Source organism: Etheostoma spectabile, chromosome 2, assembly GCF_008692095.1.
Source record: "Etheostoma spectabile isolate EspeVRDwgs_2016 chromosome 2, UIUC_Espe_1.0, whole genome shotgun sequence".
NCBI classification, from domain to species: Eukaryota; Metazoa; Chordata; class Actinopteri; order Perciformes; family Percidae; genus Etheostoma; species Etheostoma spectabile.
The window spans coordinates 5,405,933-5,430,630 of NC_045734.1; the positions used below are offsets into that span (position 1 = coordinate 5,405,933).

Here is a 24,698-nt window from a genome sequence, read left to right on the forward strand (position 1 = left end):
TCCCAAAATGGTATATGAGGTGTGATTCTTTAAAGACGTTCAGAGGGGACAAGAGGTTAAAAGTTGGGAAGAGAAACACCGCTAAACACTGTCTAACTTGCAAAAAATTAAAGGTTTTAGAGTAGCAACATATCGGTAATAGACATCTTCATTATTTTCTTTAAACAATACATTCAAAAGCACAAATTGGCAAGCACAATTCTAAGGACAAAACTTAAGCAGAGGAGGTGCAGAGCTCATGTGTGTGGCAATGTGGACAGGTTGGTCGGACAGGGACAGGTTGTGCAGGACAAATAAGGTAGCAGTGAACCCGGAGAAAAAATACAGGGAAATGTTGGTGCAGAGAGAATAAATGCCACAGCTCCCGCCAGCCAAGCAAGTTATCTGAGTTTGTTCATGTGTTGGGGGCATCGGCTGAATACAGAGGACGTTGGAAGCTATATGTACCAAGGTGTATTCACCCCCCATCCCGCGTTTGTCCGGAATGAAGACGCAGTAGCAAATCTGATACACAAAGTGGGTCTGTAAAATTACGAGATCACTCCTGCCATGCAATGTTATTCACCGATTATGTATATGCTATTAAATTTGATTACAGGCGTAATGAAACCAAATGTGGATCTCTGTAAATTATCCCAATAATAAATACCCTAGACATGGTACCAAACTTCTACGGTAGTACCAAAGGTGTTGTACCATAAAAACGACGTATCTGTTACCTAAGTAAGGGAAAACAATGGAGCTAACCCAAACAGGGCCCAGTCTCCAACCTGGAGAAATAATATTGGTCTTAACGAGCATCGGCGTTGAGACGGAGTAAGACGAGAGTTTAGGGGGACCGCTACAAAACACACAACCGAGAAAAGAGATTTACTGATTAAGTAGGTGGTTGTCTCCAAACTTATTTTTTTTAAACTAGCAGGAGTAAGGTCTAGGGAATTGAGGTAAGTTGGAGAGAGATCTACTTATGTCTGCTGCGGACATTTTTAAAAAGCAGACAAAAAAAAAAACAGAGATCAAGCTAAAGGTCCATTCAAAAAATGGCAGTAAACATCAAGGACGCTCGGCTTACAGAAGAGCACTGATTGCACAAGCAGTGACATCAGATTGGAGTCTGGTTCCCAATGAGACGGCAGTACTTTGCCCGTTCTTTGCAGGGTCGGTGTCCTCAAAAACGCCGAGGGGGGAGGAGGAAAACAGGTGGTGAATGTGGGGAGTGTTGCTCAGGGTCGGTGTGCTTTCGAGATTGATTATGGGATTGATTCCTTGTGCTACAACTGTGAGGCACGAGGCCCTTTTTTTTACTAATTAGATCTAGTCAGAAAATCAATTCTTACACGGGAGGAGAGGACAGGTCTTGGCTATGGCGAGGCTACTCATTTGATGAGATTTATGGAGACAGGTTATTAAAGAAATAGGATTGTCACAGTTTGATCCTGTCAAGAAAGAAAACACCAAAGCAAGGAATAAAAACAGCTCTCACCTGCTGTTTCCGACCCCCAATCCGCTTCATCCCTTTCTCTTTCCAGGAAGTGATGAAGTGGAATATTCATCACCTGGTAGCTACAGCTGTCCTGGCCCGCTTATTATCACTCGTGTACCAGTCCGCCCTCCAAAGCTATTACTGTAGCAAGCAAAACCCCACCTTGACAACACCCTTAGTAAGCGTGCGACGAGAGAAGAGGAGCCACAAGATGGTCACAACCTCGCATTGGGTGGGTGGGGTGAATGGTGCATCCATGTAAGATGATGGGCGAAGAGGACAAATAGAGCAGCGAGACTGTAGAACACAAAGACGGGAGAAGCACAGAAATAACCTGACAAAAACAAGGCGGGTGCACACAACAAGACAGCAGAGCCAATTTAGTCTGGAATAAAACGCTATTCTCCAGGCGCTGTATCTCTTTGGGATGTAACACAAACATTTGTGAATATCATTGCATGAAGTATACACTACAACCGCTCCATTTCAGACGGATTGATAAATGCTCACACCATGAGAGCACATACATGTACACAAAACCATAGGCCACACACGTGGCTGTACCACCTCTCAACACATGACACACCTTAAAGGGTTTACCCCATCTAAGGCGGTGCTGCGCAGCCACTGTCCGTGTTGGCCTCAGTGAGTGCTATTGATTCTAATAGGGAGGGGAATGGGGCAGCTTATCCATATGGCTGAGTGAGTCTGCCTCCTGATCCTGCGCGCTGCAGATGGAGTGGAACGAACAAACATGACTGGAGGAGAAAGACACAGGGGTGAGACGGGAGGGGAGGAGAGAGGGAAATGATGCTGTATGACAATTTGGGACAATGGCAGGAGGAGTGATGGAGAAAGTACTAGTTTGGCGAGAGAAGGGGGAAAAGTAAGGAAAGAGGAAGGAGTTTAAGGTCCCATGGCAATGAAATGTCACTTTTGAGGTTTTTCAACGTGAACATGCGTTCCTCCACCCTGCCTATGGCCCCAGTGGCTCTAGAAATGTGAGTAGGTGTAAACCGAGCCCTGGGTATCCTGCTTGCCTTTGAAAAAATGAAAGCTCAGATGGGCCGATTGGAAATTTGCCCTTATGGGTCATAAGAAGAAAGGTTACCTCCCCTTTCTCTGCGGTGCGCCGCCCACCATGAGAAAAGAGACATCATGGTTTTCAAAGCAGACGTGGCAGTTGGTCAAGGATGTACACCCCCAGCTCCACCTTGCCCCCTCCCTCTCCCTCACAAAGCTACAGACTCAAGAAATGGACATATAAGGGAAAGCTGGGACTGGCTCTAGTGGCGTGTAATTTTGCACCAAGCGGAATTTTGGGGAAAGAGACTTCAGATATGTATATGGGACCACTAAGGCCTATATTAAAAACATCCAAAGAGCACCATGTCATGGGACCTTTAAAGGGTGATTATAGTTGTCTACAGTGTGTCGATCTTAGGAACAAAGGGGAGAAAGATATAAAGTTTAGGAGCCACAATACAAGCAGGGCTGGGCAAAATGTGATTAGGATTTTGGCTCCTAATGATCACAAAAAACATGTAATCGGGAAAAAAAGAGTATTTGCACTTTGCAAACTCTTATATTAGTAACACTTTTATTTGAAGGGGTGTGCAAGACGACCGACACCGTCATTATTATGACATGACACCTATCATGAAGACATGTGGCAATCAGGATGATTGTCAGCCAGTAGTCAACAATAACGCAATGTATAATGTTGTATCAGCTGTTGCTGCCCTTGATCTGATTATAAATCCATGTCTTTAGGGACAACGAGGACTAAGGTCCCTCAATTAGGGACAACAATGGCCATCGGACCGTAGAAAGAACAAGGATGATGGGCGTGGGAATCACTATTTACAGGGCTCAATCTGAGGGGCGGGATAAAGCTCTGTCTTTCAAATTCTCTCTGCCGCAATAGCCAACCAGAGCAACACTGGTAATAGATTAAACTTTTGCCGGTATCCGGTCGGCAAAACTCCGAACAACATTCCTTTAAGACATGACTCAATGCTTAACTCCAAGTCTTCCAGTAGCGGCCAAAACCGAGTTCAAAAGGCCGCTGTTCGCCAACAACAGCAGCCATCTCTTTATTTTCAAGTAGCAGGGAACGTCGCAACTATGCCGTCCTTAGTTAAGCTCGCCCACCGACTGATACACGTGTGATTGGCTGACCAGATTTGTTTTTTCCAGCTCGCAAGCCAACAAATTACATTTGTGACGATAGGGTGGGTCTAGATTCCAGGCTAGTTTTCACACAGATTGTTTGGATATAATAGTGAGATGACAGGACAACACACTTAAACAAACCATGAGGATTAATTTTTTCTTCGAGGACTCTTTCTCAGGTTTCTAATCGCCTTTTCTTTCTCCACAGCACTCAGGACACATGTGTACTTGCCCACAGACCTGAATAAACCACCACCATCTGACACACACTCCAATCACACTGCTTAAATCAATGACCAATCTCATTCATACACTCCACTATGATTCATTTCATTTAGCAGATGTGTTATGGGTAGGGAATGGAAGGAAACATCAAATTTAGCCCCGGCGCAAGTCAAGTCCCCTGGATCATACGTCTTACTAACCATACACGGAGCAGTCTTTTCTTTTTAAACAGAGAGCGGGCAGGTCACCCCACTGAGTATTTCTTATTTTTAGTAAACAGAGTGAAGGCCTGCAGGGATACAGAGATGCCAGAAGAGGTTCTGGCTTCATTTGATCCAAAACTGCTGGAGTACAGCACTTCCAGGCTGAGGTGTACACAGCAGCGAGTGAGAAACTCCATCAGAAAGTATGTATGTAGGAGGTACACCACTACTGCCTAGGTGTGATTAGGATACTGCGGTCCGTGTCAAAAGCTGCAGTGAGATCCAATAGTAATACACCCAGGATTCTCCCGCATCACCCAACATCATGACTTTATTTTAAGTGCCGATATAATGACAAAATCCCCTTTTCGGGATTTGGGTGTTTTCTGTCTCTGGTGCTTCTACACGTATACAAACTTGGAAAAAACCTCTACATGTGATCTTTTAAGTGAGATACAGGTTTCTGAATGTCCTCTGCCTTCAGTCGCTGGGGTGAGCTGGTTCAAAATCTGCACGCTTTTTACGTCACTAGTCGAGACAAGTGGGTGGCTGACCGTAGCATGCAGGACTAGCAGTAGCTCGTTGGCAATGGCAAAAACGCTACAACCCATACTAGTTGACCATAATCTCCAAAGAACTACTTCCATGTCCCTTCTGCAGGTTATTCCACAAGTGTGCCTCGTGTAGAAGAAGTTCCCAGCTAATCCTGCCTTGTACTGACCAAAGTTGGAGAAAGAGTTATCTACCTGATGTGTTCTAACTTCTTACCTAGCTACTGAGCATGGCGACCCCAACAAAGATAGTAAGAAGTGAGATGTTCACTCTGTAGGAAAACAGAGACCTAAAACACAGGGTGAAGAGGATCTGCAGCAATGTGCAGTACAAGACAAATATGGTGGATTTTTGAAAATGAAACAAGTAAACCATTCTGGTTACAACCTCTAAATACAATTAGAACCTGAAAATGATGCATAATATGGGCACTTAAGAGTCTAGGAAAAGTTTTTGTGAGTGCAACTGAAGGAGCAACCACTTTTCTAGTGGTTTTCAATATTCATTATTTGTTACAAATTGCAGGAATACAATCAGTCTAGAGTGGACTTGATTGTATTTCTGCAATTTGTAAGTCCATTCATTCTCATGGAGATTAATATCAGAAAGGTAAAGAGTCAACAAGATAAGAATACTTAAACCACCACAGGTGGACCAGTTACACTTAGCAGTTTTCCAAAGCTTTAGGAAAGTGGTTTAAAGTGGATGAGAGTTGATGTCATCTAACATGCTTCCTACGCAGGGTTATAGGTAAAGCCGGCACAGAGATAAAACATACTTTAAGTTTCAGATATTGCGAGATATTGCACTTGGCAGCGTGGCATATATTTAAAAAGTAAACAGCAGCTAGAATACTGCAGTGTGGAAGAAATGCAAAGCATTAACCTTTGTAATCTCTGAAACGTTTCTAGAGGTCATTGTAACAGCTGTTTTCTATATGAGTAGAATGGTAGACATTTTAAAGCTATTTTAAGCAATATAAGTATACATCATACCCTGTAGCTTCATTCAGCGTGGGTGTGTCTATTTTTTTTTGGAACATTTGTCCCAATTCTGGACTGTTTCTCTTGAGATATGTTTTTTTTGTTTTTTTTACTGACTGTATTAGTGGTCAAGTCTTAAAATATGTATTGACTAAATCATGCCAGTGCTCACTATAATATTCATCCTGTCCCACTATCTTCCTGTGCCAAGAAAAAAGAAACAAGCCGCCTGGCTGAAGACTGCAGCCCAGTGGCACCCACCTCTGGTGTGGTGTGACAACTAAGGATTACATCTGCTCCTCACTGCCAGCAGAGGGGACTCATTACCATTGCCGTGTCCAACCGGTCAACGGAAGAAGACCTAAAAAACCATTCCCACACCACCTTTCTCACGTGGGAAAGAAAAAAACCTAGATGAGATGCTGTTCATTTACGGATCAGCGTTAACAATTAATTCCCTCCAGGCTCGTCACAAAGCTCAAAGACCTGGGATTCAACACCTCACAATCATACACATTAATCCATCACTGGAGTGTGTCTTATATAATGAATTGACAAAATAAAATGATTGACTTCCTATTAGGGCCAGCTTCAGTTAAGGTTGATGGTCTTTGGTCTATGTTAGTTGGCTAATGTTCGCTGTGAAAACTCAATCAGTGCTGATTGCCAGAGTTGTGGATATTTGCATTCAACGTGACATGACCCAACTTTGTAGCATATTTCAAATTGCAAGTATCTGATAGTGCTCCTCTGACCTGTGGAGTTCCTCATGGGTCAATCCTTGGACCTCTTTTGTTCCTCTCTACATACTCTTAAAGGAGAATCCAGTCAATTCAATAAGTAGCTCTGTTGTTTGGAAATGTGGAGTGCTGTCAGTAGAAAACAAAATGAAAACAATCGGTGGTGTCTAACACCTCCTGCCAGATTTTGCACCCAACAGGCTTAACAGGGCACGTTTTTTACATGTTTTTAGCTCTAAACCGTCAAAACGTCATTACAAGGGCCTACATGTGCAGTTATTCCTTCCGGTGAGCCCAGCGAATTGGACTGCTGTCAATTTGAAGAAAGGAGGTGTTTGACTAGTGTGGATTCACCGGAAAACAGCGTGGCTGAATTAACAAACTTTTAGGCGCCTTTTTGTCACATCTATTCAGTAAATTCACTGGTGGTCACTGAAAGAATAAATGCACATGACTAGCACGTGGTAATGAAATTTGAATTTAAAAACAAGTTTAAAACTTGGCCTGTTCAAGCCTGTTGACATGCTACGCTAAGGAGGATAACAGCATCGATTGTTTTCATTTTTTTCTACTGACAGCACTCCAAATTTACAAACAACAGGATACATATTGCAATTGATCGGAATTTTCCTTTAAGGGCACATTAATATTTTTCATTCGTCATGTGGCTGTGTCTCTTATCATAATCATGGCCCCTGTAGACGATGTGGTAAACTTCTTTGATGGAATACTTGAATTCCCTTCTCCATTGTAAACTTGTATGATACGTAACTTGTTTAATTCCAGTTGATGACAATAATATCTGTGATTCACCGATTGGGGCCAACAGATATGTGTGATAGTATATAAATATGGCCCATTCTCCCACAATTCCTGACACAAGGTCAATGTTTTTTTATGTACAGTACCAAAACACACTGGTACATAAAGACAAAGAAAGGAGTGGGAGAAAGAGGAGAGAGAATGATGCTCCATGGGGAGAAAGAAAAAAAAGCATAGGAATGGATCAAGGAACAAGTCAGTGAGGAAACGAAAGCTTTTGATCAAAAGATGATTGCGTCGGCGTTTGTAACCTTGGCTGTCGCATCAATTAAAATGAAAGAAGTATGAGGCCAGGTAGATAGAAAGAATAGAGTAGGAGGACCAGAGGAAGAGATACAGTACCCTATCCTCTCGTCAAGAGAGAAGGTGGAGGACAAAACTCAATTGACAGCAGATGAACCAGGCAGGGAAATACTGAGAAAGTAATTAAAATACTAAAAAGACATAGCCGGGTCTAACAAGAGTACTTGCAGAGGCCTCAGGTGCCACTGTCTTGGTGCATCCACGAACACATTACAATGAATAGTGCGATACTGGCATTTGGGTTTGGAGAGGAGAGTGTGTTCTCTAATTAAAATTACCCAAAGTGGGCTATCTCCTGTTATGAAACAAGTCATTCTCTCCTCCCACTCTCACATCCATCAAATCTCTCTCTCCGTCACCTCACCCCCCTTCTGCCTGGCCTTGAAGGGTTTAACAACTCAGAAAAAAAAAGAGCTGATTTGGGAATAGACTAGAAACGGGAAACAGACAGGAGGTAATGAGCTTAGCCACTGTACAATCCTGTTGTATTTTTGGGGCAGTGTGTGAAAACAATAACATGCAAAAGATGCTAAAACTTATAACCTAAACCAGGTGTTTAGTATATGTGCTAGGGTGTATTCACATCTGAGCTTAAGGTGAGCAACATTATAAATCAACAGTGGGGAGCGATTGTTGATGTTCATCGGTGGGTGCATTCATACTGTATATGTGTGTGTGTACAGACTAATCCAGGTTATAGGTAAGGTAAACAAGTAAACTGTGGGGTCTCTCACTTGTAAACCTGTGCATTATGGTGTGTGTTTGCTAATATATGGGTCAGGAGATATTGTACACACCTGGTACATGCTGAATTAAAATATCATTGAAGTAAGACCCGATACCGGATAAGCGGCTGAAGATGAAGGGAGGATGGATGAAACTATGGTTTGATTTGGCTTGGGGCACCCAAATTGCCAAAGAAACTGCCAACCTTTTTAACAGTTTATGATAAATACAGTAGTGTTTGTGGGCACTTCTTTGTGTATGCAAAGTACAGTATGTGACACTCACCCCACTGGGGGGTTGGCGTCCTCGGCTTTTGTCTCAAAGAAGCGCAGCACTTCCTCACTGAGAGATCTGAGGGGGGGGTCGCACCAGCGCCTGAAGAGGAGAGACAGAGAGAGAGAATGTGGGGTAAAGAGACGGCAGCCTACAGTAGATTGATTAGTCCAGCTCTTACTTGTTATATTTTCAAGCATCTAAAAGCTCAATGCTTTTGATATTAACAAGATATCCAATGCTGTGTGTATTAGTGTAGAGAATCATCACTCAAACTCTGCAGTCACCCTTTAACTTTACGAAAGCCTAATTCATGACATTTTTTTGAAAAGCATTTCTAAACAGCCTCGTTTCTAGATGCAGAGACACGTTCGAGAGAGAAAGTTCCAATAACCACTGTATTCTACCTGCCCAGCAAAATGCAGCAAAGGATACATCCACACTACTTTTCATTTAAAAAACAAATATATTTTGCTACTTTTATGCCTTAAGTCCACATACTCCAGCATTTCCTAACCCCTTATATGGAGACATTTTGAAACACTGCCGCCCCTGTTTGGTTTGAAAACTCTGGGTTGCTTTGTAGTCGGGGGGCACAAGGAAGACCTTGGAAAGCGATGATGCACAATCAGTCAGTCTTATCGTTAGGTAGGCTCACATACCTTTCATTAACAGTTTAACCTCAATGTCACTCCAAGCTAATAAATCCCTGGCCTTATATTTCCCATTGTTGTTCTTTCTGCAAAGATTTTATACATCCATGATTTTCAACCACAAATAAACGTGAAATAATGTTCTCATTTCACCTACAGCACATGCCCAGTGTATGCAAATGGTCACGTCATATGCATTACCGACTGGTTAATATGGATGGAGATTAGTTCCACTACAGAGCTAAATGTTGTGTTGCAGAAGCATCGTTTTTGTTTCAAAACGCATTAAAATGAAAAATGCTGGAGTCCAAACAGGCTATGAGGATAGTAATACAGATTTACATTAATCAGGTAGCCAGAAAATGACTCCAATGATGGTACCATTGCTCTGTGTCTGCTGAATAGCCAACTGTTTGCAAGCACAACAACGTTTAAGGTGTTAAAATGTCAATAATGTTTAAGGGCTGCAACTATTATTTTCATTGTTGATTAATCCGTCAATTATTTTCTCACTAATGCATTTGTTGTTTGGTCTATAAAATGTCAGAAAATTGTGAAAAAAAAGTGTGGATCAGTGCTTCCCAAAGCCCAAGAGGACGTCCTCGAATGTCTTCTTTGTGCCACAAATCAAAGATTTCAGTTAACTGTCACAGAGGAGAGGAAAACTAGAAGAAAGTATACACATTTACAAGGTAGCATCAGAAAATATTTACTTTTTTCCATAACAAATGACTCAAAAAAGTCAATCAATATGATAATCAAATATCAAATAGGCGGATGTCATTAATGGTTGACAACTAATCGGTTAATCGATTAATCTTTGCGGTTTGGGTGTGTGTACAGCTAAACTGCCCCAAGAGCCCAAGCTGTAAACAAAAAACATCAACTACTGCAGCTTTAAAGATCTTTCATTACTTTATATTCATGGTGTGGTTTTCTGGGAGAATTGTATAACAATCCAGTTATGATACACCTCAATATTATTAAGGAGAATCATATAGACTGGGGCTTTTTTGTAAAATAATTGTGTCTCGGTGCGCAGGAGTAATTGGTTACCCGTCAGTCCAAGGCAAATAAAACCATCTTTCCCCCACTGTTATGTTCATCGACAAAGCCAACTGCAGTCCAAAAGACGATCTATGTCTGACTAACCATCATAGTTAATGACCTAGCAAGCGTCAACCAAAGGAATAGTTAATGTACATTAGGTGGCTGGACCGGTGAATATAGGCGACGACATATGTACAGCGTAGGCTTTTGATTTAAATGGGCACAGGCTAACTTCACATTTTCATCATCTGATCCTATATTATTGAAAAAGCCTTGTGTGTTGGATTGAATAGGCCCTATCTCACCGGTGCGCCCACAGCTGGCTGGACTCAGCAAGCTGCAATCTCCAGAGAGCAGACTTTGAGAACACTGAGAATTACTCTCCTCTGTGTTGTTGCCCATAACAGGATGCAGGAGAGTAAACAGTGCGGACACACTTCAGTACTGGGCAAAGAAACAGGCCCGGCTATAGAACTGTAAACATTAGGGCTCTTCGGTTATTTGGCCAACGAGGAGCTTTCTGCCTGTGCTGAGCTAAAGATCAGGTTCATGCTGATGTGTACACTGGGTTTGGTTTTTTAAACTTCTTTTGGTCCATTACCAGCTGATATGGGCTAGCCTTTCCTAATGCAGGCCAACGACACTGCTCCCTAATTGTGTGTGTAGGAAAAACACAAGAGTTCATGGATTTTATGCTCACTCTTCCTACGCTAGTGTGGCTTGTGCCTTGAGGAAGGAAGGAAGTGGGGAGGGCATGACGGAGGAAGGATTGAATCCGGCATAATTAAAAAAAACTAATAAGAGAGGGAACAGGAGTGTGATAAGGCAAATCGCCTTGAACAAGAGAATGATGCTTTCAAGGTTTATTTTTTCCTTTGGGAAGGCATTTGGACGGGAACTTTCTTTACTTAGTCTACGGGGGATATGCTCGTAGTGAGGGTGACTTTGAAATAATGGATGAGCTCAAAGTTTGCCTATAACATTTCCCCACAGGGGCGAGTCCTTCATAGCCTCAGAAAACTGTGTTCGGACCACATACAGACTCTTCAGACTTTCTCAGAGAGCTCTGATGCGCAGGCTTCACTGCCAGGAAACTTTTCCCTGTCACACAATTGTCCCACGTGGCATGTTTTAAAGGATGTGAAAGGACGCTAGGGCCGTGACCGTGACCCCCACCGGCTGGGGGCATTCCGCAGTCAGATGGAGACTGAAGGATGTTTACAGATAGGCCTCTTTACCCGCAGTAGTCGTCGATTAAACGCAGCGCTCATGGCCACATCTCGCACATGACTCTCCGGACAGGATTTTGCCTGGAGGGGAGGAAAAGGAGAAAGGAAAAAAACATGAACTTGTGGGAGGAGGTGAAACAGAGGAAAAGTGTGATGATAAATAAAACAGCTGGAAGGTATGGCTGCGCAATATGAGGAAAAACGTCATGTGCGAAAACGTTGCGAATAATAATATCTTGTGCGACAATTAAACAGCCACATGTACTCAGTTCTGCCTTTCTGCTGATTTCAGTATTCGGCTAAAATACAACAAATTGCTGTTAAATTCAAATATATGAAAGGAAATCATTTCCAGCATTCTTTTATTGAACAAATGGATGTTTACAACAGCACCACCAAAGATACAAAGTTTTATTTACATTTAAAAGTGCTATGATATAATAAAAAACATATATGTTGTGCAGCCTACTGCAATGGGATTTAGCAGCGTTGACTCTCATGCAGTACCCTAGCCGAGCAGGAGATGTCAGTAATATATGGAGGTGATCCTTCATGGCAAAGCAATCTCAGTCCAACACTCAAGGCCCCAGCTGTCCCCCTATGGATTCCATGACCTCTGTCTGCGACATGGCTTTCAAAATAACAAATGGATTTATACACACATGGGTAATGCATTTTAGGCCCTCCTTCAATCCCACTCCGGGGGAACATTAAAGTCAACCACCAACGGGCCTACCCCTATAATCAAAATGCATGCACTGCATTCTGTTCCGAGTGCAACATGATGATGGGAGTGTTTCTGATGATCAGCTCATTTTCAGCTCATGTTCTATTTAAGGAGCTGTGCTTGAGCAGCAGTATGATAATATCAGTTTTAATTAGCATTGGGGCTTTTTGACAAGTACAAGTCTGCCTAAATGACCCGATCCTTACAAGCAATATGTATCAGTGCCTAGCATTGCGGTCCTCATGTTATCACTGCTTGCTTTAAGTGAAGACATAGAATGAAGTGAGGCCAGGGAGAGTATTACTGATGATGATCAGTGGTGGAATGTAACTGAGACATTCACTCAAGTAATGTACTTAAGTACAATTTTGGGTACTTGTACTTCACTTAAGTTTTCATTTCCTGCGATTTATACTTCTACGCCACTACACATTCATAGGCCACTGTTTTTACTCCATAAACGTATTTGATACCTTAGTTACGTACCGAGCAGATTCTGATTCAATAAACAAAAAATAATATATATATATATGTAAAAACAAGTAACTACTTGGTACTTAAAGTAATTTTTGCACTATTCTTCTTTTTTTAATTGAATTCACTATGTACATAAATGCACAAAAAAAGGCACCTTACCACCCCACAACGAAAATACCCTACCTCTACTTTAACTTGATGTGTTAAACGCAGAGTATTTTGCGTAACATATTACTTTGACTATGACTTTTACAGAGTATTTTTACATGGGGTATTGCTACTTTACTTAAGAAAAAGATCTGAGTACTTCTTCCACCACTGATAGTTGAATTTTACATTGTCCTACAGCAAGTGCAGAGGAGTTATCCTAACCAACGCAGCAGTCAGTAATGTTGCATGCACCTGGTGCTTCATAGACAAGATGTAATGGTGGATGTTTGGTTGGTTTGCAAATTGGTTGAGTTTGTATAGTCTGGATCGAGTTCACCCTGAAAAAATATTGTTTCTGATGTTTATCTTTAGCAGGGTGCAAATGTTTCCACCAAAACAAGTTCCTTCCCGAGACTATTTTGCAGAGCCACCGTCGGTGCGTCCGGAGTCAGCGCCGCCAAGGACATTGTAATTGGTTAAAGCAGTGGTTCCCAAACTTTCAGCTCAAGACCCAAAGAGAAATTTGGTTTTCTCCGGGACCCAAATTTACGGAACAAAACCATGAATTTAAATGTATGTGAAGTGTAGTGTATTTATTCCATATAAAAGTAAACAAAAACAGAAAGGTCTCATTTGTCCTTTCTGGTCTCACCCCTTTCTCAACTCATGTTCTTATCCCCCATCATCCCTCAGTACCGACACCAACATTTTTTTAAATAATGCTGTGAATTTAATGATGTGTTGTGTCTGGTTGAAGATATCAACCAGCTGTTCTAGTCTAGGTTCGGTTTTTGAAAGTCCATTCTGAGGTCCTGCTGAGCATTTAGTCTGTTCTCCGCCAATGGCGACCCAATAAAACGGGTCGCGACCATTTGGGTCCCGACCCTAAGTTTGGGAACATTGGTTTAAAGAAAAGCAACAACCCAGAGCGTTTTTTTTCTCCTATCCAGGAATGTATATGTGGAGGTGCCAGACCTTACTCTCAGCAGACCGGTGCATTGTACGGCCCGCGGCCACATCCGGCCCCCTGGCCCGCGTGAGGTCAATGGAAAGTTAGCAACCAAACGTAATAGGTGTGCTCATGCATGGATACAACTGCAATGCTTTTAATTGAGCTAAAAAGCGGCCAGATGGCGGGCGTTTAGAATACGATCTCGAATTTTGCAAAAATAGTTCACAGAAACGTGTTTGAAAACATTTAAGTGAGAAATAAGCCATACAGTTGCTGAATCTGTCAGTTTAATGATAACCAAAGGTCAGTTAATAGATTTGTCAGATTTGAGAGGCGGCAAGCTAGCAACCACTCGTCATTTCCGGAAGTGTTTTAACATGAATGTTCCTTTGGGAAATATAACCAACAAAAGAGTAGGACCTACAACAGTAAGTGCACATAGCAGTGTGACTGATGGAAGTATGTGGAATGAGACACACCCCAACTTTGTGATCTCACACAAGATCGCCAAAACCAGTAATTTTCTGAAGGGGAGTTTTGTAAAGAGAGTTTGGTGGACCTTGCTGCGCTACACTGAACATGGTGACATAGGCTACCACACAGCTGTCAGGTGGCCAGCTGTGGGGTACTAAAGGTGCTTAAAAGAGTATGGCTGAGCGCAGAGATTCAAGTATGAAAGGCCAAGACATCCCAGAGCTCTTAGATATAAACTGGATGGTGATCTTGCATTGCTGTTGAGTGTGAATGCAAGAATGAATGAACTAAACACCAAACGGCAAGGCAAGGGCAATTGCACAAGAAATGCAAAATGCCAACATCATGTTGTACTATGTCTGCTTACTTTTTCAGTTCTGAGAAAAAAGTTTTAAAAAAAAGAAGAAGCTAAACCGTATAGACAAACGTAATAAATAGCACTTTTAAAGTAATTGAATGCTGTTCTTTGAAAAATGGCAAGAAAATTGCACATTTTATTCAAAACTGCATTGTGGATGTGACTAAATAGTGACATAATTGGGGGGAGGCCTCTGGCTCCCCAGTAAGAGTGTTCCCATGTTGATGAGTCCTACAGCGGAGGTGGTTTGAATCCGACCGCAGGCCTTTGCCGTGTGGCTATGCCATCTTCTTTGTCCTTTCAAGTATCACTTCAATAAAGGGAAAACCCCAAAAAATAGTGACATAATTGCATTTTGTACTATGTCTGCTTCACCTTTTTCATGCCTAATTATAACATTTGTGCCCTGACCAGCGCAGCTATCAAGACCTTACCATTCATGTTTAATAAAGAGATACAATTAAAATTGAGCAGAATTGAGTTTAGCCTATTGGTGGCCCTCACACCAGTTCCTGTTTTCATGTGGCCCCTGGGAAAATAATTGCCCACCCTGTCTACAGCGCTGTGGCTATGGTCTGGAAATGTGAGACTAGGGAGTGGTGTCAGCGTGCGAGAAAGAGAGACTCAGAGAGAAGGAGGGCTCTAGGGGAGATGCAGAGCATTTACAGTAGATGTGTTGGCCACAGGGCTTAAACAGAGCGATTGTAAAATAAACTGCACTAAACAGGTGGAGCATGTTAATCCCAAATAGACAGAAGTCTGCATGACAAACATACCGGTGTAGACAGACACACTCACACACTCTCGCACACAAGACATTGGTATGATTAGCAGAATCACTGTAAGCCCTTCTTCCCCGGACACTGAACTGCCACAAACACCGTCATCGATCACTGCCACACTGTAGGTCGCCATGAACCTGAATGTCAGCCGTGGCTTACAGCAGGAGAGACACAGATGTGGCGGACTCAAACATACTAGGATACACACACACAAACACACACAGGATATTTAATCAATTTATCAATGCATTTATAACCTTGGTTAGAAACACACCCAAAAAAATTCAAAATGTCCTAAAAACAAAAACAAAAAAAAAGTCACAGACATACCGACAAGCAAACACAGGAACATTTGAAAGTCACAGGGAGTGGCTGTCAGCAGAAAGACTGTAACACAAATACCTGTCATACATACACACACATTCAGTAAGGCAGGCATCAGTAACCAGCTCATATGTGCTCCTCAAGTGCCAGCCATACAATTTAATATGGGAGCTGCTAGATAACTGGAGCTTTGGAGCAGGCTATTACTGGGAGAAATGGGATGATCCTCTTCTTGGGTTTCTGCCCTCCCTCAATTGGGAACTGTCAAGTATCTGCATCTAGGGAAACAAGAGGAGAAACAACTACTTTAATCATGTGTCAAAATATAGTGTATGTAACAATACATGCTTTCTTTCCAAAAGTGAGATAATAAGATCAATTTCAAGCTCATTTCAATGAGCTGGAGCAAGGTGAGAATTACTAAGCAGAGGCACAGCAGGAATATTCCTTCAGCACTACAATTCATGTTTTTTTTTATGTTGTTAACCACATACAAAGGGAAATGTAAAACGACAATAAGTGATTTAAAGGAGTTACTTGGTGACAATGGGCGAAAGAACAACTTCCTGGGGGTGGCAACTAGCGGAGACGCTGCAAATAAACTGCTCATTGTCAAAAAAAATTCCAGCATGTAACCTTGGGATTTTTTACTTACTTCGTGTACGGCCCGGTTAAACAAACAAGGTACAATCCCAGTTTCAATGCTATGTAAGCTAATTGCCTCTCAGCTCATGCTCCATACATAACACACAGACATCAAAGTTGCATTAATCTAATCTAATCTAATTCTCGGCAAAAAGCAATGTTTCCAAAAATTTGAACTATTCATTTATACAATGTGGAAATAGAAATGAGTCATCGCTTTAAAATCATGCAGGCTTTGGTTGGAGGTATGTTCTGACAACAGTTCAACAGCTAGCTTAGTTAGCTTATTCCTTAGTTTAACAGTGGCTAGTAGGCAGCTAAAAAACAACATGTAAATAAAGAGGTAAGGGAGGCCAATCCCATCACCAGCGAACGTGTTAGCGCCAAGCGCAACATCCTACTGATACCAAGCCTCTATTCAAAGAAATCTACCCCTAGCAAGTTGAAGTAACAGAATACCACTGAGCTTAGCAATCAATTCCAAATTAATCCTTACAAATACTTACTGAAATAATATTCCCTTACTGTAACGATCCATTGCCCAACACTGCTTGTACAGAACCAGGCTAGCTATTTCCCCTGTAGTAGTCCTTTGCTAAGCTAGCTAGCAAAAGAAACTAACAGGGGAAATTGTCACTCTTATTTACTCTCAGAAAGAAAACAACATGCTTAGTATTCCTTTAATTTGATATTTAGTTCATGTCAGGTGTGTTTTTATTGGCAAAAGAAAGACTCATGTGGACATTCTTTACTCTTTTTTTTTTTTTTTTACTTGTAAACTTCAAATAACATCATATTGGGGGTGGCACCACATAATCAGTTAATCCCTACATGAGCATCACACATCTTTGAAAAGTAAAGCCTGCCAATGCATCTTTGGTCCGAAGGACGCAGAGCAGCTGTGGCCCCGTGAGATGTGGGGTCCCAGGAGTCAAACAAGCTCTGATTTATTCCTAAAGCACAGCGACACAAACATGGTGGGGAGGAAAGTGCTGACACTGGAGCTGGAGGTGCAGGGCAGGCAGGAAAGAAAGAGAGTGAGGGTGAGATGGAGGAAAGAGAGAAACAGAGAGAAGGTAGAGACCAAAGCAGGGCAAGAGGAGAGGTCAGGGGGGTGTAGATGAGTGTGTAAGCCCATTGTGTTTACCCAGTTTCACCCTTCAAATAAATCATCAAGAGAGGGATTAGGAGGAAAGTAAAAAAGCAAAGCAGACAAGAGATGCAGAGGGCTAGCAGACATACTGTACAGCAATGCAGCAATCTGTTTCCTAAAGTAATGCGTAGGGGGGTGGAGAGGAAAGAGAAGAGAAGAGAAGAGAAGAGAGAGAAGGAGAGAAGAGAAAGAGAAAGAGAAGAGAAGAGAGAAGAGGGAAAAGAACGAAGAGAAGAGAGAGAAGAGAAGAGAAGAGTGATTGTATCTGTATCTGATGGGGGAGGGCTGTAAAAGACATTGGGGAACTGAGGGAGCAAACAGCTTGGTGGGGCTTCAAGATATCTAGTACACACAGAGAGACCACACACACACACACACACACACACACAACACAGTCCTGTCCATCAGTCAAACTTTTGTCTACAGGTCACTATCCAGCCCCCCCCCCCCCCCCCCACCCCCCACCCCCCCCCACCCCCCCCGAAACACAGTCGTCCTAGGAAGTTTTGTCTTGCTGCCAGGTTCAGCATCCATACCAAACTTCTGGTGCAGCCCCTCCACCCATGCTGCCTGGGACAACAACAAAATATCTGCTGAATGTACAACCACTTGAAAGACGCCGAGGGAAGGATGGATGATGGAGCCAGCAACCAACGTTAGCAGAGCAGCAGGTGCTGAATTTGCAGCACAGATTCATAATGAGACTGCACTGCACCCTTTTTTTCGCTTTCTTAACAAAGTGAACGATGAGGTGGAATGTGTGGGTGGAAAAAACACAAGCCAAAGAGTGTGTGGGTGTGTAAGCATGCGCGTGCGTTTATGTGTGTACAGGTGCAAGTACTGGAAGGACAGAGAATCTCTAGGTTTGACATGTCAGCTCCGATCCTTGTCGCTTCAATCAGCTGATTTTATCAGTATCTTTTACTCCAGAGTTAACATGGTTAGCGAGTCCCCCCCCCTGTGTTTGACGTGTTCCAGGAGAAAAACCTAAACGAGCTACAGAAGACTAAAGAAGACAGACATCAAAAGACTAAAGAAGACAGACATACACATCCTAAAGAAGACAGACATCAACATCTATAAGAAGACAGACACCACAGATAAGGAAGCGACAACAACATACTAAAGAAGACAGACATCAACAGACTAAGGAAGACAGACATCAACATCCTAAAGAAGACAGACACCACAGACTAAGGAAGACAGACAAAACTACTAAAGAAGACAGACATCAACAGATCTAAGGAAGACAGACAACAACATACTAAGAAGACAGACATCAACAGACTAAAGAAAAAGAAAGTCAGACATCACGACAAAGAAGAAAGACAGAACATACTTAGAGACGCATAACAGCCTGAAGAAGACAGACAACAACAGACTAAGAAGACAGACATCACAGACTAAAGAAGACAGACATCAACAGACTAAAAGAGTCAGACATCCAAGACCAAAGAAGACAGACATCAACAACTAAGAAGACAGACATAACAGACTGAAGAAGACAGACAACAAACGACTAAAGAAGACAGACACAACAGACTAAAGAAGACAGACATCAACAGACTAAAGAAGACAGACATCAACAGACTAAGGAAGACAGAATCAACATCCTAAAGAAGACAGACACCACAGACTAAGGAAAGACAGACAAAAACAACTAAGAACAGAGCAATCAACAGGCTGAAGAAACGGACAAAAAGACTAAAGAAGAACAGACATCAACAGACTAATAAGACAGACATCAACAGACAGAAGACAGACATCAACAGACTAAGGAAGACAGACAACAACATCTTAAAGAAGACAGACATCCACAGACTAAGGAGACAGACAACCACATACTAAATAAGACAGAACAAAGACTAAGGAAGACAGACAACAACATACTAAAGAAGACAGACATCAACAGACTCTAAAGACAGACAGACACCACAGACTAGAAGAAAGACATCAAATATAGAAAGACAGACATCAACAGATAGAGACAGACCAACAACAGACTAAAGAGACAGACATCAACAGACTAAAGAAGACGACATCAACAGATAAAGAAGACAGACATCAACAGACTAAGGGAAGACCGACATCAACATCCTAAGAAAAGAGCAGACATCCACAGATAAAAGGAAGACAGACAACAACATACTTAAGAAGACAGACATCAACAGACTGAAGAAGACAGACAACAACAGACTAAAGAAGACAGACATCAAAAGACTAAAGAAGTCTTTAGGATGTTGATGTCTGTCTTCTTTAGTCTGTTGATGTCTGTCTTCTTTAGTCTTCTGTAGGCTGTTTAGGTTTTTCTCCTGGAACACGTCAAACACAGGGGGGGGGACTCGCTAACCATGTTAACTCTGGAGATAAAAGATAGCTGATAAAAGTCAGCTGATTGAAGACGACAAGGATCAGGAGCTGACATGTCAAACCTTAGAGATGTCTCTGTCCTTTCCAGTACTTGCACCTGTACACACATAAACGCACGCGCATGCTTACACATCCACACACTCTTTGGCTTTGTGTTTTTTCCAACCACACATTCCACCTCATCGTTCACTTTTGTTAAGAAAGCGGAAAAAAAAGGGTGCAGTGCAGTCTCATTATGAATCTGTGCTGCAAATTCAGCACCTGCTGCTCTGCTAAACGTTTGGTTGCTGGCTCCATCATCCATCCGTCCCTCGGCGTCTTTCAGAGTGGGTTGTACATTCAGCAGGATATTTTGTTGTTGTCCCAGGCAGCATGGGTGGAGGGGGCTGCACCAGAAGTTATGGTATGGATGCTGGAACCTGGCAGCAAGACAAAAATCTTCCTAGGACGACTGTGTTTCGGGGGGGGGGGGGGGGTCTGGATAGTGACCTGTGTAGACAAAGTTTGACTGATGACGACTGTGTGTTTGTGTGTGTGTGTGTTGTGTGGTGCTCTCTGTGTGTACTAGATACTTGAAGCCCCACCAACTGTTTGCTCCCTCAGTTCCCCAATGTCTTTTACAGCCCTCCACCATCAGATACAGATACAATCACTCTTCTCTTCTCTTCTCTTCTCTTCGGTTCTTTTCTCTTCTCTTCTCTTCTCTTCTCTTCTCTTCTCTTCTCTTCTCTTCTCTTCTCTTCTCTTCTCTTTCCTTCTCCCACCCCCTACGCATTACTTTAGGAAACAGATTGCTGCATTGCTGTACAGTATGTCTGCTAGCCCTCTGCATCTCTTGTCTGCTTTGCTTTTACTTTCCTCCTAATCCCTCTCTTGAATGATTTATTTGAAGGGTGAAACTGGGTAAACACAATAGGGCTTACACACTCATCTACACCCCCCTGACCTCTCTCTCTTGCCCTGCTTTGTCTCTACCTTCTCTCTGTTTCTCTCTTTCTCTCCATTCTCCCTCACTCTCTTTCTTTCTGCCTGCCCTGCACCTCCAGCTCCAGTGTCAGCACTTCTCCTCCCACCATGTTTGTGTCGCTGTGCTTTAGGAATAAATCAGAGCTTGTTTGACTCCTGTGAGCCCCACATCTCACGGGGCCACAGCTGCTCTGCGTCCTTTCGGACCAAAGATGCATTGGCAGGCTTTAATCTTTCAAAGATGTGTGATATGCTCATGTGAGGGATTAACTGAATATGATGGGTGCCACCCCCAATATGATGTTATTTGAAGTTTACAAGTAAAAAAAAAAAAAAAAAAAAGAGTAAAGAATGTCCACATGAGTCTTTCTTGCCAAATAAAAAACACCTGACATGAACTAAATATCAAATTAAAGGAATACTAAGCATGTTGTTTTCTTTCTGAGAGTAAAATAAGAGTGAGCAATTTCCCCTGTTAGTAGTCTTTTGCTAGCTAGCTTAGCAAAGGACTACTAACAGGGGAAATAGCTAGCCTGGTTCTGTACAAAGCAGTGTTGGGCAAATGAGTCTGTTACAGTAAAGGGAATATTATTTCAGTAAGTATTTGTAAGGGATTAATTTGGAATTGAATTGCTAAGCTCAGTGGTATTCTGTTACTTCAACATGCTAGGGGGTAGATTTCTTTGAATAGGAGGCTTGGTATCAGTAGGACTGTTGGCGCTTGGCGCTAACACGTTCAGCTGGTGATGGGAAGTGGCCTCCCTTACCTCTTTATTTACATGTTGTGTCTTTTTAGCTGGCTAGCTAGCCACTGTTAAACTAAGGAATAAGCTAACTAAGCTAGCTGTTGAACTGTTGTCAGAACATACCTCCAAACCAAAGCCTGCATGATTTTTAAAGCGCAATGACTCATTTTCTATTTCCACATTTGTTAAATGAATAGTTCAAAATTTTGGGAAACATTGCTTTTTTGCCGAGAATTAGATTAGATTAGATTAATGCAACTTTGATGTCTGTGTGTTATGTATGGAGCATGAGCTGAGAGGCAATTAGCTTAACATAGCATTGAAACTGGGATTGTACCTTGTTTGTTTAACCGGGCCGTACACGAATAGTAATGTAAAAATTCCCAAGGTTACATGCTGGAATTATTTTTTGACAATGAGCAGTTTATTTGCAGCGTCTCCGCTAGTTGCCAAGACCCAGGGAAGTTGTTGCTTTCGGCCATTGTTCACCAAGATAACTCCTTGTTAAATCACTTATTGTCGTTTTACATTTCCCTTTGTATGTGGATTAAACAAACAATATAAAAAAAACATGAATATGTAGTGCTGAAAGGAATATTCCTGCTGTGCCTCTGCTTAGCTAATTCTCACCTTGCTCCAGCTCATTAGAAATGAGCTTGAAATTGATCTTATTATCTCACTTTTGGAAAGAAAGCATGTATATGTTACATACAACTATATTTTGACACATGATTAAAGTAGTTGTTTCTCCTCTTGTTTCCCTAGATGCAGATACTTGACAAGTTCCCAATTGAGGGAGGGCAGAAAGACCCAAAGAAGAGGATCATCCCATTTCTCCCAGGTAATAGCCTGCTCCAAAGCTCCAGTTATCTGAGCAGGCTCCCATATTAATAATGTATGGCTGGCACTTGAGGAGGCATCAATATGAGCTGGTTACTGATGCCTGCCTTTACTGAATGTGTGTGTATGTATGGACAGGTATGTGTGTTACAGTCTTTCTGCTGACAAGCCACTCCCTGTGACTTTCAAATGTTAGCTGTGTTTGCTTGTCGGTATGTCTGTGACATTTTTTTGTTTTTGTTTTTAGGACATTTTTGAATTTTTTTGGGTGTGTTTCTAACCAAGGTTATAAATGCATTTGATAAATTGATTAAATATCCTGTGTGTGTGTTTGTGTGTGTGTATCCTAGTATTGATTTGAGTCACGCCACATCTGTGTCTCTCCTGCTGTAAGCCATCGGCTGACATTCAGGTTCATGGCGACCTACAGTGTGGCAGTGATCGATGACGGTGTTTGTGGCAGTTCAGTGTCCGGGGAAGAAGGGCTTACAGTGATTCTGCTAATCATACCAATGTCTTGTGTGCGAGAGTGTGTGAGTGTGTCTGTCTACACCGGTATGTTTGTCATGCAGACTTCTGTCTAATTTGGGAGTAACATGCTCCAGCCTGTTTAGTGCAGTTTATTTTAGCAATCGCTCTGTTTAAGCCCTGTGGCCAACACATCTACTGTAAATGCTCTGCATCTCCCCTTAAGCCCTCCTCCTCTTCTGAGTCTCTCTTTCTCGCACGCTGACACACACTCACTAGTCTCACATTTCCAGACCAATAGCCACAGCGCTGTAGAGCAGGGGTGGGCAATTAATTTTCCCAAGGGGCCACATGAAAAACAGGAACTGTTGTGGAGGGCCAGACCAATAGGCTAAACTCAATTCTGCTCAATTTTAATTGTATCTCTTTATTAAAAGCAGTAAATGGTAAGGTCTTTGATAAGCTGCGACTGGTCAGGGCACAAATGTTATAATTAGGACATGAAAAAGGTGAAGCAGACATAGTACAAAATGCAATTATGTCACTATTTTTTGGGGTTTTCCCTTTATTGAAGTGATAGACTTGAAAGGACAAGAGAGATGGGCATAGCCACACGGCAAAGGCCTGCGGGTCGGATTCAAACCACCTCCGCTGTAGGACTCAGTCAACATGGGAACACTCTTACTGGGGGAGCCAGAGGCCGTCCCCCCAATTATGTCACTATTTAGTCACATCCACAAATGCAGTTTTGAATAAAATGTGCAAGTTTCTTGCCATTTTTCAAAGAACAGCATTCAATTATCTTTAAAAGTGCTATTACTATTACGTTTGTCTAACTACGGATTTAGCTTCTTCTTTTTTTAAAACTTTTTTCTCAGAACATGAAAAAGTGAAGCAGACATAGTACAACATGATGTTGGCATTTTGCATTTCTTGTGCAAATTGCCCTTGCCTTGCCGTTTGGTGTTTAGTTCATTCATTAGTGCAGTCACATCAACAGCAAATGCAAGATCAGCCATCCAGTTTATATCTAAGAGCTCTGGGATGTCTTTGCCTTTCATACTTGAATCTCTGCGCTCAGGTCCCATACTCTTTTAAGCACCTTTAAGTACCCCAAGCTGAGCCACCTGACAGCTGTGTGGTAGCCTATGTCACCATGTTCAGTGTAGCGCAGCAGAGTCCACCAAACACTCTTTACAAAACTCCCCTTCAGAAAATTACTGGTTTTGGCGATCTTGTGTGAGATCACAAAGTTGGGTTGTGTCTCATTCCACATACTTCCATCAGTACACTGCTAATGTGCACTTACTGTTGTAGGTCCTACTTTTGTTGGTTAGTATTTTCCCAAAAGGAACATTCATGTTAAAACACTTACGGAAAATGACGAGTGGTTGGCTCAGCTTGCCGCCTCTCAAAATCTGACGAAAATCTATTAAACTGACCTTTGGTTGATCAATTAAACTGACAGATTCAGCAACTGTATGGCTTATTTCTCACTTAAAATGTTTTCAGAAACACGTTTCTGTGAACTATTTTTGCAAAATTCGAGATCGTATTCTAAACGAGCCGCCATCTGGCCGCTTTTTAGCTCAAATTAAAAGCATTGCAGTTGTATTCCATGCATGATGCACACCTATTTACGTTTGGTTGCTAACTTTCCATTGACCTCACGCGGGCCAGTGGGGGCCGGATGTGGCCCGCGGGCCGTACAATGCACCGGTCTGCTGTAGAGTAAGGTCTGGCACCTCCACAGATACATTCCTGGATAGGAGAAAAAAAACGCTCTGGGTTGTTTGCATTTCTTTAAACCAATGTTTCCCAAACTTAGGGTCGGGACCCAAAATGGGTC

The 24,698-nt window shown here is 42.2% G+C and overlaps 1 protein-coding gene and 1 long non-coding RNA gene across 5 annotated transcripts in view; one reads left to right on the top strand and one right to left on the bottom strand.

The window, feature by feature from the left end:
- sh3pxd2aa (SH3 and PX domains 2Aa) overlaps positions 1-24,698 on the top strand; it is a 167,093-nt gene that overhangs the window by 60,176 nt on the left and 82,219 nt on the right. For all 4 annotated transcript variants that reach the window (XM_032527006.1, XM_032527012.1, XM_032527019.1 and 1 more), the window contains exon 3: positions 22,307-22,382. In XM_032527006.1, the coding sequence (XP_032382897.1) occupies positions 22,307-22,382 (76 nt within the window). The remainder of the gene's footprint in view (positions 1-22,306; positions 22,383-24,698) is intronic.
- LOC116696654 (uncharacterized) overlaps positions 22,944-24,698 on the bottom strand; it is a 9,786-nt gene continuing 8,031 nt past the window's right edge. Inside the window, exons 2-3 of the long non-coding RNA XR_004333796.1 lie at positions 24,048-24,051; positions 22,944-22,954 (exon numbers count right to left, since the gene is read on the bottom strand). This is a non-coding gene — a long non-coding RNA (uncharacterized LOC116696654). The remainder of the gene's footprint in view (positions 22,955-24,047; positions 24,052-24,698) is intronic.